Source organism: Coenobita brevimanus, chromosome 19, assembly GCF_032717465.1.
Source record: "Coenobita brevimanus isolate Jiangsu-jjx chromosome 19, ASM3271746v2, whole genome shotgun sequence".
Lineage (NCBI taxonomy): Eukaryota > Metazoa > Arthropoda > Malacostraca > Decapoda > Coenobitidae > Coenobita > Coenobita brevimanus.
The window spans coordinates 1,642,501-1,657,305 of NC_136972.1; the positions used below are offsets into that span (position 1 = coordinate 1,642,501).

The window sequence follows — 14,805 nt, forward strand, 5'->3', positions numbered from 1 at the left end:
GGTAGTGGTGGAGGGATAGTAGGGACTGTCCGAACCATCCCCCTCCTCAACTGTCCGAACCATCCCCCTCCTCAACTGTCCGAATCATCCCCCTCCTCAACTGTCCGAACCATCCCCCTCCTCAACTGTCCGAATAATTCCTAATCTATGTATTTAATTGATGGGTACCCTGAAGTTTCACCCGAGAGAGTTTAACATTCCTTTCTCATAGCAATAAGTTCTACATGCAACACAGATTCACCCTGATAATGCACAGTTCAATGCTTGGCGTATTCATAAAGGTAAAGCTTACTATATGCACTCAAATTATTATATACGAGATGCAAAACAAAAAATAATAATAATAATAAATAAAATCTGACTTGCATCAAAAAGCAAGGGGTTTCTAGCTTGGAGGTTCCGTGTGGTCGAAGTAAACAAACTCTCCCACTTTCACGCAAGATCACACGTCTCTAGGTCCCATACGTTTCTCAGGGAATTCACTGTCCAAACCATCCCACTGTCTGAATCATCACCACCCTCCCCTACAGTCGAAAAAAAATCGTGCGGAAGGGGTGCAATGATATCTGGAATGGCGAATATTGCTTGCAGGCTCTGAAGAAGGTTTATCTATTATCAGCTGAGTATACATATAGTAATTATACCCAGGTACTGTCACAACCACACCATGTAAATCATCCTAATCAAAGCGGGTTTACCAGTGATGTGCAATGTTAATCAGGCTTTTTCAGGAATCATTGTCCATGGTGTCAAATTGTTTCATGCCAAATGCACACTGGTAGTTTTTTGACAGACTGTATCTGATGTTAAGGATTGCTGATCACATCATTGGGTCAAAGCTGGTTGCATGTATTACTATTATTGCTGCATCCCAGAGAACCCTGGCAGTCACGGAGAGAAAGGAGAAAAAAAAAAAAAGACTCAGTCAGGGCTCCATATTCTCGTGAACGAAGATGTTTTAAACCTCTTCCATATTAGTATTTTTGCATCAGTGTGGTTAACATAATGATGTGCATTATTTGTGCAAAGTATGCCGACATTAGAATGACTAGGATACCACGAAAGAGGACTGTAACTTGCAATAAGCAAAATATGTTGCTTAGGAAGAGGCAATACAAACCATGTGAACCGCAAGACACTGCCCTCTACCTGATGATTTCACCAGTGATCTGTTGCTTAGGGTCACGGTGGATGGGAGGACGCCCGGCACCTGGACTCTGCATGGGTGGTGGTGCGGCTGAGGGACGTCAATGACAACCCGCCGCAATTCACCCGCCAGAATGCACACATCACTGTCAGGGAAGACGCCAAACCTGGCACCCTCCTTGCCTCCTTCCCTGCACAAGACCCAGATGGCGTAAGTCACTTGGCTGTTAAGCAACCAGTGTTTAGCTTTGCATTACTGTATTATATACGAGTGTGTGTATATATATATATATATATATATATATATATATATATATATATATATATATTTATATATATATAGATAGATAGATAGATAGATATAGATATATATATATAGATAGAAAGATATAGATATAAAATGTGTGTGTGTGTGTGTGTGTGTGTGTGTGTGTGTGTGTGTGTGTGTGTGTGTGTGTGTGTGTGTGTGTGTGTGTGTGTGTGAAGCTACAGAACGTGGTGGATTTTTTTTTTTTTTGCCTATCTGATGGAGCCATGATTTCGAGGGCTGGAATGATGAGTGAATGGAAGCTTGACCCATTGAACTGGGCAAACTTTGGCTGTGTGGACGTTGCTACTCCTCACCAAGCCCTAAGGTGGGAAAGGAGGTCCGAATGATGATTATGATGATGATGATGATAATGATGATGATGATATATAAAACAGACTATTCAGCACAGTGTACTCCCACAGTATGTTGTAGGGTTGGTATTTTTCTTCTTACTTAACAGAAATTTAGTGTTTGTACCTGAAATGTACCAAATGAAAACTACAACAGTGTCTCTTTGCTGTCAGTCAGGAACTGGACACTGTTTAAGGCTGATGTCTGCTTATCCTTTCAGTGAGCAGGTACCCGCATAGGTGTTTTATTCTGACTGCTGTTAGACAGTTAAATCTAGCTGTTTGAAGCTCCTGCCAATGGAAGAGTTTTGTTAGTGTTCATCAGAAATTATTTTTCATCCCTTGGCTTTGTAGGGTGGGCATCAGGAAGTTGATTATCGTGTGGAGGGTGGGTGGGGCGCTGTCAGTGTGGATTCTGCAGGTGGAGTCAGCCTGCACAGTGCCTTGGACCGCGAGGCCCCTGATGGCACTGTGGGTGTGGCCAGGATCCTGGGCGTGGACCGTGGCCACCCACCCCTCACCGCCACCGCCACCCTCACCATCACCCTCACCGACGTGAACGACACCCCACCCCTCCTCCTGCCACCCACCCTCTTCCACGTCACCGAGGACGCAGCTCCAACCCACCTGGGGGTCCTCACAGCCACTGATGAGGACGTGTGGGCGCTGGGCCATGGCCCACCATTCACGTTCACGTTAGCGCCAACCAACCCACAGCATATCATGGACAACATAGCCCTTGACTTCAATTCCCGTAAGTATAAGACGATAAGTTCATCAAATGCATTGGTCTTTATGTGGCACATCTTTTATCTTGTGATATACTATAAATAAGTATCAGCAGGAAATGCAAACAAGAAACTGGAACTGTGCTGTATAGTGATTTTCCATTGTTATCAGAGAACACGTGTGAGAGTGAACAGAGATGTAGTGAATGATTTGGTATCACTGCCCAGGCCAAACGAGGGTGAATGGTATTATCTGAAATGTTCATTGTTTACATAAGTTTAATTATGAAAGGTAATGGTTATGAGTTTGTATCACAGAGTTTGGAACAACTACTGTCCTGGATGGCAAAAGAGGACATCTGAAATGTCAAGTGTATCTTTAATTTGGTATGTTATGTATAGAACAAACAAGATAAGAAATACTGATATCCAAAAAAAAGGGGAATGTGAAAAGCAATGGATTATTTTGCAACAGACTCTGCCTAATAATCTTGTAGGTCTTCATGTAGCATAGTAGGATGACTAGGGTGGTAAAAGAAATTGCGAATATAGTTGCAGATAACAGGGATGTGTGAGGATATGGTTGATGTTAACAGAAGTGATGAGATGAATACATGGTATTTTGTGGGGCAAAAATATATAAGGATATTAGGTAAGAAAGCTGAAAACCAGCAAGTATTAATAGAGATTGGAATGAATGTCATGTGTGTGATGCACATGGCAAGAAATGCAAATGTTTTTAATTCGATGGTTTCTCAAATGACTATGGAGGTGCCTTGTGACTGGAATGCCGAATTGAACTTTTCACAAATTTAATGAGTAGATGGATCTCTTGTCTAAAGTTACTCACTGGGTTTTGCATATACCTGTTTGGCTGTACCTACATCCCTGTTTGCTACTCTGGTTCCTAGACTCTACCTATCCTATGAGTGTTTGGAGGAAAATTATAAACGGTTATGATGAGCATGATCCACAGTCTCACTCCGAATTTCGGAAGAAAATTGTCATTACCCATTCACTTTACCGACAACACATTGGCACAGCACCACAGTATTTTCACCTGACAGCATTATGATGCAGTGAATGTTTAACTAATTGTTAAAGAACACTAGACGTACATGACCCGGTACTTTACAGGTCAGGGAAGGTTCGGGACATTGTATAGACGTGTACCAACTTCATAGCTGAGGTATCTCGTCAGTCACAGGAAAGAATTGTGTCATCACATAGGAAAGCAAGCTGTCCATCATAATTTGACTGATAGAAAGCTCTGTAAGGTCTGTTTTTCTGTGGATGTGCTTACAAATATTCATGACCTGTATCCTTACAGATCTTACCTTTATCATTTAGTTCACCTTTCTCTGCATCATCTTCATGTGTCATTATCTTTCCCAGTCTTCTTTGCAACACTTCATATATCCTTTATAACATGACATTCTATGGTAACCGTGTGCAACAGATCTTGACAGTGGTCGAGGCGGAGCCGAACTGCGGACTGTGGCCACACTGGACCGAGAGCAGTATCCCCAGTTGCTGGTGGCAGTGATTGTAGCCGATGCTGGCGGCCTCACCGCTACTCACACTGTCACTGTCGTTGTTGATGACATCAATGATAATCCCATGCAGCCGGGTACGAAGATCGTTTACCTGTGGAAGCCTCAGGTGAGTTCTGGCATTACCTTCACTGAATATTAAATACATGATAAACTGCAAGGTGTCTGCCTGTGACCAAAGAAAAATAACCAACACAATTTTACCTCAACTTGTGACAATAATTTTTCAGTGATATCAGTCCTCAGGCACGAGTAAAAGTACAGGACAGAGTGCACATTGCGCATTGTGAAAGGTTTATAAAAATAATGTTCAGTTAGAACTTAGAATGTTGCCTCACTGGTTAAAGATGGAGGTATTTACCTCCCTTTCCTTGGGGGAAGCAGCCTAGGTATATAGATAGATAGATTTTCCTATTTCGGGACTGTGCTCTTTTAATTACTACCTGTTGAACTTTCAATAAAAGTAGATTATTGCACTACATTTAGAATGGTCTGTGGTGATTAGCTCAGATTTGTACTACATTTAGAATGGTCTGTGGTGATTTAGCTCAGATTTGTACTACATTTAGAATGGACTGTGGTGATTTAGCTAAGATTTGTACTACATTTAGAATGGTCTGTGGTGATTTAGCTCAGATATGTACTACATTTAGAATGGACTGTGGTGATTAGCTCAGATTTGTACTACATTTAGAATGGACTGTGGTGATTAGCTTAAATATGGTCACGGTTGATACTCTTGACACGGAACTTAGTCACAGGAATGCTGAGTGAATCCAGATCTGTACCTCTAGATGAGCACATTCTTGACCAGTAGCACTTGGTTATCATCTTCCTTAGAATCCAGCCAACAGCCTAATGAATTAAGCATTTTGGTTGGATCTAATATTGGACTAGGAACACCCAAAGAATATTATTGGTCGTTGAAGTGAAGGGAACATCAAAAAGGGTCTGGCTTTAACATGATGGCCAAGGGCTGGAGGAAGAATTGTCTCTGGACTGCGAGTTTGATTGTACAGGGAATGAATGATGTGGGAAAGCGAGGAACTTTGAAGGTGACTAAAGATTAAGTGCTAGATTATGTGAGTTTAGTGACAGTAAGTGACTAGAGGCAAGAGGAGAAAGATAAGGGAGGTTAGGCAGGAGATGATAAAGTGAGCAAGTGAGGGAGGGAACATACACTGTAGTACCAAAGGAACTGACGAACAATACACACAGATAGTTGAAGGATAGAGGATGGCTTTAAAGAGTACATTCAGATAAGAAAACAACAAGGTTTACTTTTTTGTATATTTTCAATGATTTGCCTACTATATGTTAAATGTCCTTAGTCTAGGACATACACCCAGAAACTTGGACAGCACCTCCAACACACAGTGAGCAAATCATCCTCACTTTTAATGTCAGGGTGGTGCGGCAGAAGCCCCTCTGGGGAGAGTGTTTGTGGAGGATCCAGACGACTGGGATCTAAACGACAAGATGTTCAGCTGGGTTGGCTCCCCACACCCGCTCTTCTCCCTCAACACTCACACTGGCAACCTCGTGGCCTCCAGCCAGGTCAGGGAGGGAAGGTGAGTTGCAACACACATTTCTTTTTCTTTTTCTTCATTGACCTAGATTCGCATAGATCACATTAGGCCATTAAAGAAGCATGATGATTCTCAAAGTCGTTGTGTTCGGTGGTCGTCCCTACATATATGCTTCCATGGTGTGTGAGAGGCAATCCATCACAGCTACAGTATAATGTCTTCCATAGAGAAAACTATTATATCTAACAATTTTTACTCCAAACATTTGTTGGTAACAACTCCAGTAATAAGGAATTTCTAAGACTTTACACACACACAAACACACACACACACACACACACACACACACACACCGCTCGCTGGTGCAGTGGTAACGTTCCCGCTTGCCAACTGGTGGACGGGAGTTCGCGCCTCGCTCAGGTTGAGAAAAGTTTCACTGACGAAGTGGGTGGTTACTGTCCCCCTTGAGCAAGGGGACGGGTGTGTGCGTGTGTGAAGGTCACAGCCTTGCCCTTAGATCGGACTATATGAGCTCTCAGCTCCCTTCCGGGAGCGTAAAAAGCTGACGATCACGACCATCAAGTGATCCTGACCGACCCGGTGAATTACACACACACACACACACACACACACACACAAAACCATATCTATGAAAATATCTTTATTTGCATTTGGATACTAATTTTATAATTCATGGCAAGCAATATCTCTCATTTGTTTCAGTTTTTGTCAGTGAGATGTTGGAATGTGAAGTGTATCAGGTTTAGTATTATATTACTGGTAGTCAGGTGGTAGAAAACACCAGTCGGAGTAACAGCTGTATTTATAGAATGCATACGTGCACACATGAGATCTGAGTGTATGTGTCACTTCAAGTTGCGGTTGACCTGTAGGTGTACCTTCTAAGACGAACCTGTCTGACACTGCAGACCAGCATTTATGCAGTGTAGGTGAGTGGGTACATGTTGATATGAGCTGCATCTGAGATGTGTGTAAGTGCAGATATGAGTTGCAGCTGCATGTGTGTATGTGCAGGTACAAGCTGCAGTACCTGTGTTTACATGCAGGTACGAGCTACGTCTGGCAGTGAGTGACCGACTGTGGGGCCAGAAAGACGTGGGTGCTAACGTGACGGTGATGGTGCGGGTGCTGTCCCCCGACGCCCTGGCCCATGCTGTCCCCCTCACCCTCACCCCCACCACACCTGAGGCCCTCACCCGGGGATGGACTCCTCAGGTAACACCCTCACACCACCGCAGGGGATGGACCCTTCAAGTAAGACTACCCACCCCTGGGGGACTGGATCCCTCAGGTGTCAACCCCCCAGGTAGATCCTTTAGAGAGCACCTCCCTGTCCCCCCACCACCATCCCCGGAGCTGGAACTCTTATCTGGGGGAGACTGGATTCCTCAGGTAACACCATCGCCAAGGCCATCACAGGGGATCATCACATTCCCTATGCACATTAATGTTTCATTAGTAACACATTTTCTTCAGAGTTGTACATCTTCATGTTACATCCAGATACTAACCAAGTTTGTCTTACAAGTAACAGTCAGGCATTCCGAAAGCAGCTCTCAGGCAATGAAGTCAGTCCCACATCATTATGTAACCTTCAGATTGTTTGAGCATTATAATTTCCACGGTTGTCAGAGTTTCAGTTTCCAAGGTTAGTTCAATACTGCACTCTTATGCCCCAAGTGGTTTTGTAGTGTTAGATCTCTCCACTTCCTCAGTCTGGAAACCGAAGAATCTTCATCACTATCAGCATGAATACAACCCTACCACAACCTCGTCGTGATCCTTGAATCACCACGCCTTATGCATTACAATTATGCATGATAAGACAATCCTCCACACTTCCATCTTGTCAACTCTTATATTGTTGACCATCACAATCATTTACGGGTATCTGTCTTCAGACATGAATAATTAGTCAGTGTTCTTTCATAGTTCACTGCACTTTTACATCTTGTTCATGCATACCAGGTTGTAGAGCAGGATACAGAGCACACACACACACACACACACACACACACACACACACACACACACAGTCTTTAGCTGTTGCATCTTGATCTGAGCAAGATAAATGCAATAATGTTTAATTAAGGCAGTCCAACCGGATTGAGCTTGTGTAGGTTTATATCCGAGGGTTGGTTGGGGTACATTGCTTCCGTTATGCCACTCAGGAATGTGTGAGGTTGGTTATTCTCATCTTAAATGTCAGGACCAACTTCCCTAGCCCTAGGCACCTACGCTTCTCTGGGGCAACACAGGATTAGATGATGATGATTATGATGTAGATGATGATGATGATGGTTGATGATTCCCAAGCATGTTAAATAGTTGTTGCCACAACCCGAGGCTCGACTGGACCTGAACCCAGTGTACCCCAGAAAAACCAACACTAGTTGCTCCAGAGGTTTTGTTAAGGTTATGTCGAAATATTTATGTTGTGATAGTGTTGTGCATGAAATGATTATGTTGTGGAATTGCCGGCATAGTGAATTGTTTTTGTGACTTAAAAGTACTGCATGTACTGCGAAGTTAAATGACGAAAGCATGCCATATAAAAATGGTCATTTTTTTTTTTTTTTTCCAGGATGGAAGGGGCGGTCTGGGGCGGGTTGTGGAGGGAGTGCGACGGGTGCTGGGTGGTGCTGCTCACACAGTGGAAGTGCTGAGTGTGGAGGGCCATCCTGCCCTACTCTCAGTGGCAGCCCCTGTAACTGCCATGTGGCTGAGTGTCAAGGTGTCAGACACTGGCTACATGGACCCCATCAAGCTGCGGGGACTTCTGGCACTGCATGCCAAGCCGGTCCGTGACTTTACATATTTTTGTATAGCATATTTTCATATTTGCAGAAGAGTGCATATCTCTTTTAGTCATTTTATCGTCGTGACCTTGATAAGACTTATTGCTTAGTAGTTTAAACATATTAGATTAATGAGGACTGACACATAACCAGCCAGGGTGTCTGCACACTGTATTACACCAAACTCTGATATAGATACCCATCATTTTGATATTGCCTTTATTTTCTTAGCTAGAGGCAGCTACTAACTTGACAGTAGTGATGGAAGCAACAACAGTTGGATTGAACCCCGACAATCGTCAGAAAATCCACGACGGCCCTCTAGACCCCCCAGCCGCTTCCAGTCCCTCCACTTCACTGCCTCTTCAGGTAGAGTCATCGTTTCTTCGTGTCTAGTACCGCATGATCCATGTTTTTTTTGCCCCGAGGCGGCTTGCAGTCCTGATGGACCCAGGTTCGAATCCCGGCTGGGGCAGGGAACAGTTTAAGGATTTGAATTTCATGAAAGCACACTTTCCTGATCTACCAGATGATCCGCCGACATGTCATAAAAGTACCCCCGCTAATACCAATACACCAGTCCTGTATGAGACAGCCCTAGCATGTATTCAATATGGACGGTGGGTGTTAGTGCCGAAGTGGTGACATGTAGAGAGGAGTATGGTATGTAGGAGGACTACTGGGCCTTGAGAGCAGGCTGTGGAGCCTATGCCCTGAGTCGGACACATAAAAAAAAAAAAAAAAAAAAAAAATATGGATACGTCACCACGTTTTGTCATGGTGACACCCGACAATGTATCCATACATTTTGCAATTGCAAGGTCCGTCATTTGCACATTTTTCAAGTTTCATGGGTAATTTTTGGTAGGCATATGTGGGAGACCTTCCTCTACCGAACGCCAGGTGGGGATAATGCCTGACCCCACCTGACCCCCCTTCCAACCGAACGCCATTTTCTCGGCAACTCACCTGTTAGCAGTGACCTTGCCAGTAAAGACATGTTGTACCACGGTCTCTCCAATAATGAAATTCAAGGCAAAAGTGATTCCCGAGGAGGAGAACATAGTAATAAATAAGACAGAGGAAGAAACAAGCAGAAGTGATGAGGCGGTAATGTTGTAAAAGAAAGTGCCATATGTTGATGTTTTTGGTGAGTGAACGCCCCCCCTGGGGGTAGGAGGGTTTTTCAAGAATACTCCCCCAGTATCCCTGCTTGTCGTAAAAGGTGACTAAAAGGGTTGGCGGAGGGTTAGTGCCCCTCCTCGGAAAACAACTAACTAAAAAGACAAACAAGAAGCCTCGGACAAGGACTGACCTAAAGATGACGACCCAGGACCGGACAAAGGACTTGATAATGGCAACATGGAATGTAAGAGGAGCGAATGATGAGGTGAGAGAGAGATTGTCCAGGTGCTTCAGAGTGCGAAAGTGGATGTATGTGGAGTAACTGAAACAAAATGGAGAGGAGAAAGTGTGAGAGAATGGGAGTATGGATGGGATATAATGTGCAGGAGTAGGTGAGAATGAGAGGGCAAAGGAAGGAGTATGTATAGTTGTGAGTAAAAGATGGAAGAAGAGCATAAGACAGTATGGATCACTTGGGTCAAGGATTGTGTGGGTAAGGTTGAAAGTTGGAATACAAATTTGGGCGATTGTGTGTGTGTATGCGCCAACACAAGATTGTGCAAGCAGAGTGAGAGAAGAGTTCTGGACAAATGTGAAAGTGTGCATGGAAAAGTTTGGAAGGAATGAGAGAGTGTTTTTGATCGATTATATGAATGGTAAAGTAGGGAATGTGAAGGTGGATGGAATAGTTGGTGAGTGGGGTGTGCCTGCTGAGATAGATAAGAATGGCAGTGCGTTAGTGGACATTTGTGCTAGGAGGGGGTTGGGGATAGCCAATACCCTCTTCAGGCACAAAATGTTCCACAGGTATACATGGCGAGTGATGAGAAGGGTGGGTGGTGAACTGAATGAAGGGAAGGCAATGATTGATTATGTGTGTGTGGTTGAAAGGATGCGAAGATGTGTAATGGATGCAAGAGCTTATAGAGGTTGGTGGAGTGGACTTTCTGACCACTACTTGGTGGTGGCCAGAATTAGGATCCAAGTAAGATGGAGAAATAGAAGGGAAAGACGAGAGGAAGGAATAGTTGCAAGGAGAGTGGAAATGTTACAAGAGGATGAGAAAAAGGCAGAGTATAAGAGAGAAGTGGGGGAACGATTGGGCAAATATGAACTGGGGCAGATGGGTGACGTGGAAGGTGTGTGCAGGATATTTACAGAAGAAATATGTGCAGCATGTGATGTGGTGTGTGGGATGAAGAGACGACGGAGGGGGTGCAAGGAACAGCGTGGTGGACTGAAGAGATGAGACAGGCTGTGGCACAAAAGAAGAAAGCATACAATGAATGGATGAGAAATAGGGGCGTGGAAGAAGATGAGAGGCGGTTGAGAGAGTTATACTGTATATAGAAAGAAAGAGAGAGGTTAGAAGATTAGTAAGAGAGAGTAAGAAGAGAGTGGATGAGGAATTTGGAAGGAATTTGAGTGTAAAGTGAAGGGACTGTAAGAGAATATTCTGGAAAGAGGTGAAGAGAGTAAGACAGAGTGGAAGTGAGGTTTGCAGGGGAGTGAAAGATAAAAATAGTAGATTACTAGTGGAGAAGGGAGAAAAAGTGAGCAGATGGAGAGAACAATTTAAGGAATTGTTGAACATACAGGATGGAAGTAATGCGCGTATAAGTGGCTGGGGAATGACTGGGAGAAGGAGGGAGGTGAGAAGACAGGAAGAAATCAGTCGGATACTCGTAGAAGTTGTGGAAGCAATGAAGAAAGTTAAATTGGGGAAAGCCCCAGGAATTGATGAAGTGTGTGGTAAAATGCTGAAGCATGGGGGAGATATAGTAGTAGAATGGATGTGGAAAATGTGCAGATTGGCCTGGGAGGAAGGTAGAGTCCCGGAGGATTGGAAGTCAGGTATAATTATTACCTTGTACAAAGGAAAAGGGAAAAAGAAGTGTGTGGTAATCATAGGGGCATCTGTCTTCTTAGGATAATAGGAAAAGTGTATGGTAGGATACTTATTGACAGAGTTAGAGAAAGAACAGAGGAATTAGTTGGAGAAGAACAGGGAGGCTTTAGGAAGGGAAGAGGTTGTGTAGATCAGATATTCATTCTTAGATCTCTAGTGGAAAAGTTTCTAGAGAAGGGAAAGAAGTTGTATGCGGCTTTCATGGATTTGGAGAAAGCATATGACAGGGTGGATAGACATGGTTTGTGGAAAGTATTAAGAATATATGGAGTAGATGGGAAGTTGTTGAATGCTGTGAAGAGTATGTATAATGGTGCTAAGGCTGCAGTTCGTGTGGATGGTGAACTAAGTGAATTTTTCTCTTTGAAGGTTGGGTTGAAACAGGGATGTGTCATGTCTCCATGGTTGTTCAATCTGTACATAGATGGGGTAATAAAAGAGGTACAAGGTAGGGTAGTGGATGTCGGAGTGGCCCTGGTGAAAGAGGATAGTGTTTGGAAACTCCCTGTACTGTTGTTTGCAGATGATACTGTGCTGTTGAGTGAAGATGAAGGGGAGCTGCAAGGTTTGATGGATGAGTTTGGGAGAGTGTGTAAGAAACGGAATCTAAAGGTGAATGTAGGGAAGAGTAAAGTGATGGTCTTTGAGAGAGGTGAAGTCAGTGAATGTACAGCGAGGTTGGATGGTGAGGAATTGGAAAATGTGAGTACGTTAAAGTACTTGGGTAGTGTGATGAGTAAGGATGGATGTTTGGAAGGTGAAGTGCTTGAAAGGGTACAGCAGGGAAGAAAGGTTGCTGGTTCTTTAAAAGCAGTGATAAGAAACAGGGAAGTGAGCCTGAAAGTGAAAAAGTTACTACATGACAGTATTGTGATACCAACTCTAACGTATGGAAGTAAAGCTTGGACGTTGTTGGAAGGACACAAGTCAAGAGTGAGAGCAGTGGAAATGAGTTTTTTAAGAGGAGCCTGTGGAGTCACATGGAGAGACAGGCTGACGAATGAGGATATAAAGGAGCGTTGTGGTGTGGATGTGGTTGTGTTAGGAAGCGTTACGAGGAACACACTAAGGTGGTTTGGCCATGTGGAGAGGATGAAGGGTAAAAGACTGACGAAGATATTTGATTTGATATGATAAATTTTAATGAGATAAACAGTATATACACAATACAAATTATCCCAAAAGGGTAAAGGTGCATAGGCAGCCTTTAGCCTCATTCTAGTTTCACTAAAACATATCATTTGTTATTATATACAATATACGTACATTTATATTTTACAATAGATCATATAATACATTTTGTTTTTAAATTTTTTCATCATTTCAAATACTTTGCCATGTTCGAACATCCATATGACTTGGTTGGTCACATTATCTATATTATCATTTTTATACTGATTCAGTATATTACACTCTAATACATAATGTTTTAAGGTGTGTGATCTAGATTCACTGCAAAGTTTGCATTTAGTATCGTCGTCTGTACATGTGATACCAAGTTCCCAATAATATTTATATCCCAGTCGTAATCTTGTACATAAAGAGTCTTTCCATTTACAACTAGTTATTCCGTATGTAAAGGGTATCTTACTGGCCACTTCCTTGTAATGTTTCATAGTGGCACTAGGTCTCATTATGTATTTATTTATTGTGCTATTATTTTGTTTTCATTCGGACACTTTTTAAATTTTGTTTTAATTTGTTTAAGTGTTCTAATACATTCAATATCAGTGTGGTCTTTCGTGGTAGCCTTTTTTGCCAATTTATCAACTCTTTCACTGACGAAGAGAGTGTAAGCGAGTGAGGTGGAGGGGGGAAGAGGGAGGGGGAGGCCGAGGATGAGATGGAGGGTTGGGGTGGAGAGGTATATGAGAGAGGGGTGTGTGAGTTGGGAGCAGGGCAGTGAAATGGCGGGGGACAGGGCGACATGGAGGGGATTTGTTTGTGGCCACCCCAAATGGGATTGAGGCGTCTGACAATAGATAGATAGATAGATAGATAGAACGCTTATATTGTCTATATTATTGTCTGAAAACCAATATACTCTTGTACTACATATAAATTTGTACTGTATTGCAAGAATATTTTGGCCACCACCCTCAACGTAATGATTAGAATTTAGAGATTATAAAGAAATATGGTAACGTGATCTTATTTGAGAATATATGGCTTTATGAGAAATGAGGTACCGTGATCTTATTAGAGAGGGCGTGAGCCATTAGATATTAGCACACCTTGCAAGCCACTCAACCTCGTCTGAACCACTCCTTGGAGGATAGCAAAATTCAGACTCAAAATAACTTAACCTAAAATTTACTAAGTACTAAGAACTGAGATACAGATAACTTCTCAAACTGGGAGTGATACCAAACAAAATATAATGCGGATCTATAACAACAGAAATATGAATCTTCTCAAACTCTTTTCAGATATATGAATCTTCACGAACTAAACTAATATTCATTAATGAGGATTTACAATATAACTTCAGAAATATGAATCTTTGCACACTAGGTCCATATTCCAAAAATATTGATATGCATGGATATAGTCCCATGGTCTCTGACGGACTCGTCGGGAAGAAACTTAAAGATTATCACCAAAGAATATTCTCTAAGACTAAATACACAATAAATGAAGAATCTTATATTAACTAAACACAATAATCAAAAGAACCAATAATCACATGCACCATAATCAAATGGACAAATGGACCAGCCGATATTCACTTTGATTCCATGAACTGAACGGAGGGGGGGGGGGGGATTTAGTGTGCCAGCGGCCAGGCTGCAGCTAGAACGCCCAAATCCTTGGGCTGCGAGCCACGGTCCTCCACAACTCTCTTTTGCAACGATGAAAAGTAGCTATGATCTGAATTGTTCGTGGCTTCTCGCCTTTTATAAGCATCAAGACAGTATTCGGGAATTGGCTAAAATTTTAACTGATTGCTTTATACTGTTATCGATTCTCTAGGATCTTCAAAGAATATAAAAGATACATTTGCACTCAACATGCGTAGAAAAGTGACTTACGATGTTGAAATTTTTGTAATGGGCGTAAAGGAACTTTAATCATAATGATGCCAAATTAATTAAGAATTCGGACAGTTTTATTACCCTTTGTCGGTTACATGCCTACGTGACTGCAAACAGGATTCAATGACATAAATTTCGTGCTTCACAAATGACAACCTTCAATATTCTTACCTCACGCATTTTCAATTCGCCACTGCATAGTACAAAAGGGGAAATCCATTGACTTCGGCAGGTAAATCTCTAGATTAAAATATAAAAGGAAGATATTCCCAGTTATTAATATCTACTAAAATTTCGCGGT

At 42.6% G+C, this 14,805-nt stretch overlaps 1 protein-coding gene across 1 annotated transcript in view; it reads left to right on the forward strand.

The window, feature by feature from the left end:
• The window catches only part of LOC145391604 (putative neural-cadherin 2), a 187,059-nt gene that overhangs the window by 110,023 nt on the left and 62,231 nt on the right, over positions 1-14,805 (forward strand). The window contains exons 10-16 of the mRNA XM_080266148.1: positions 1,181-1,357; positions 2,161-2,560; positions 3,994-4,196; positions 5,495-5,658; positions 6,684-6,852; positions 8,222-8,437; positions 8,667-8,804. Of these exons, the coding sequence (XP_080122274.1) occupies positions 1,181-1,357; positions 2,161-2,560; positions 3,994-4,196; positions 5,495-5,658; positions 6,684-6,852; positions 8,222-8,437; positions 8,667-8,804 (1,467 nt within the window). The remainder of the gene's footprint in view (positions 1-1,180; positions 1,358-2,160; positions 2,561-3,993; positions 4,197-5,494; positions 5,659-6,683; positions 6,853-8,221; positions 8,438-8,666; positions 8,805-14,805) is intronic.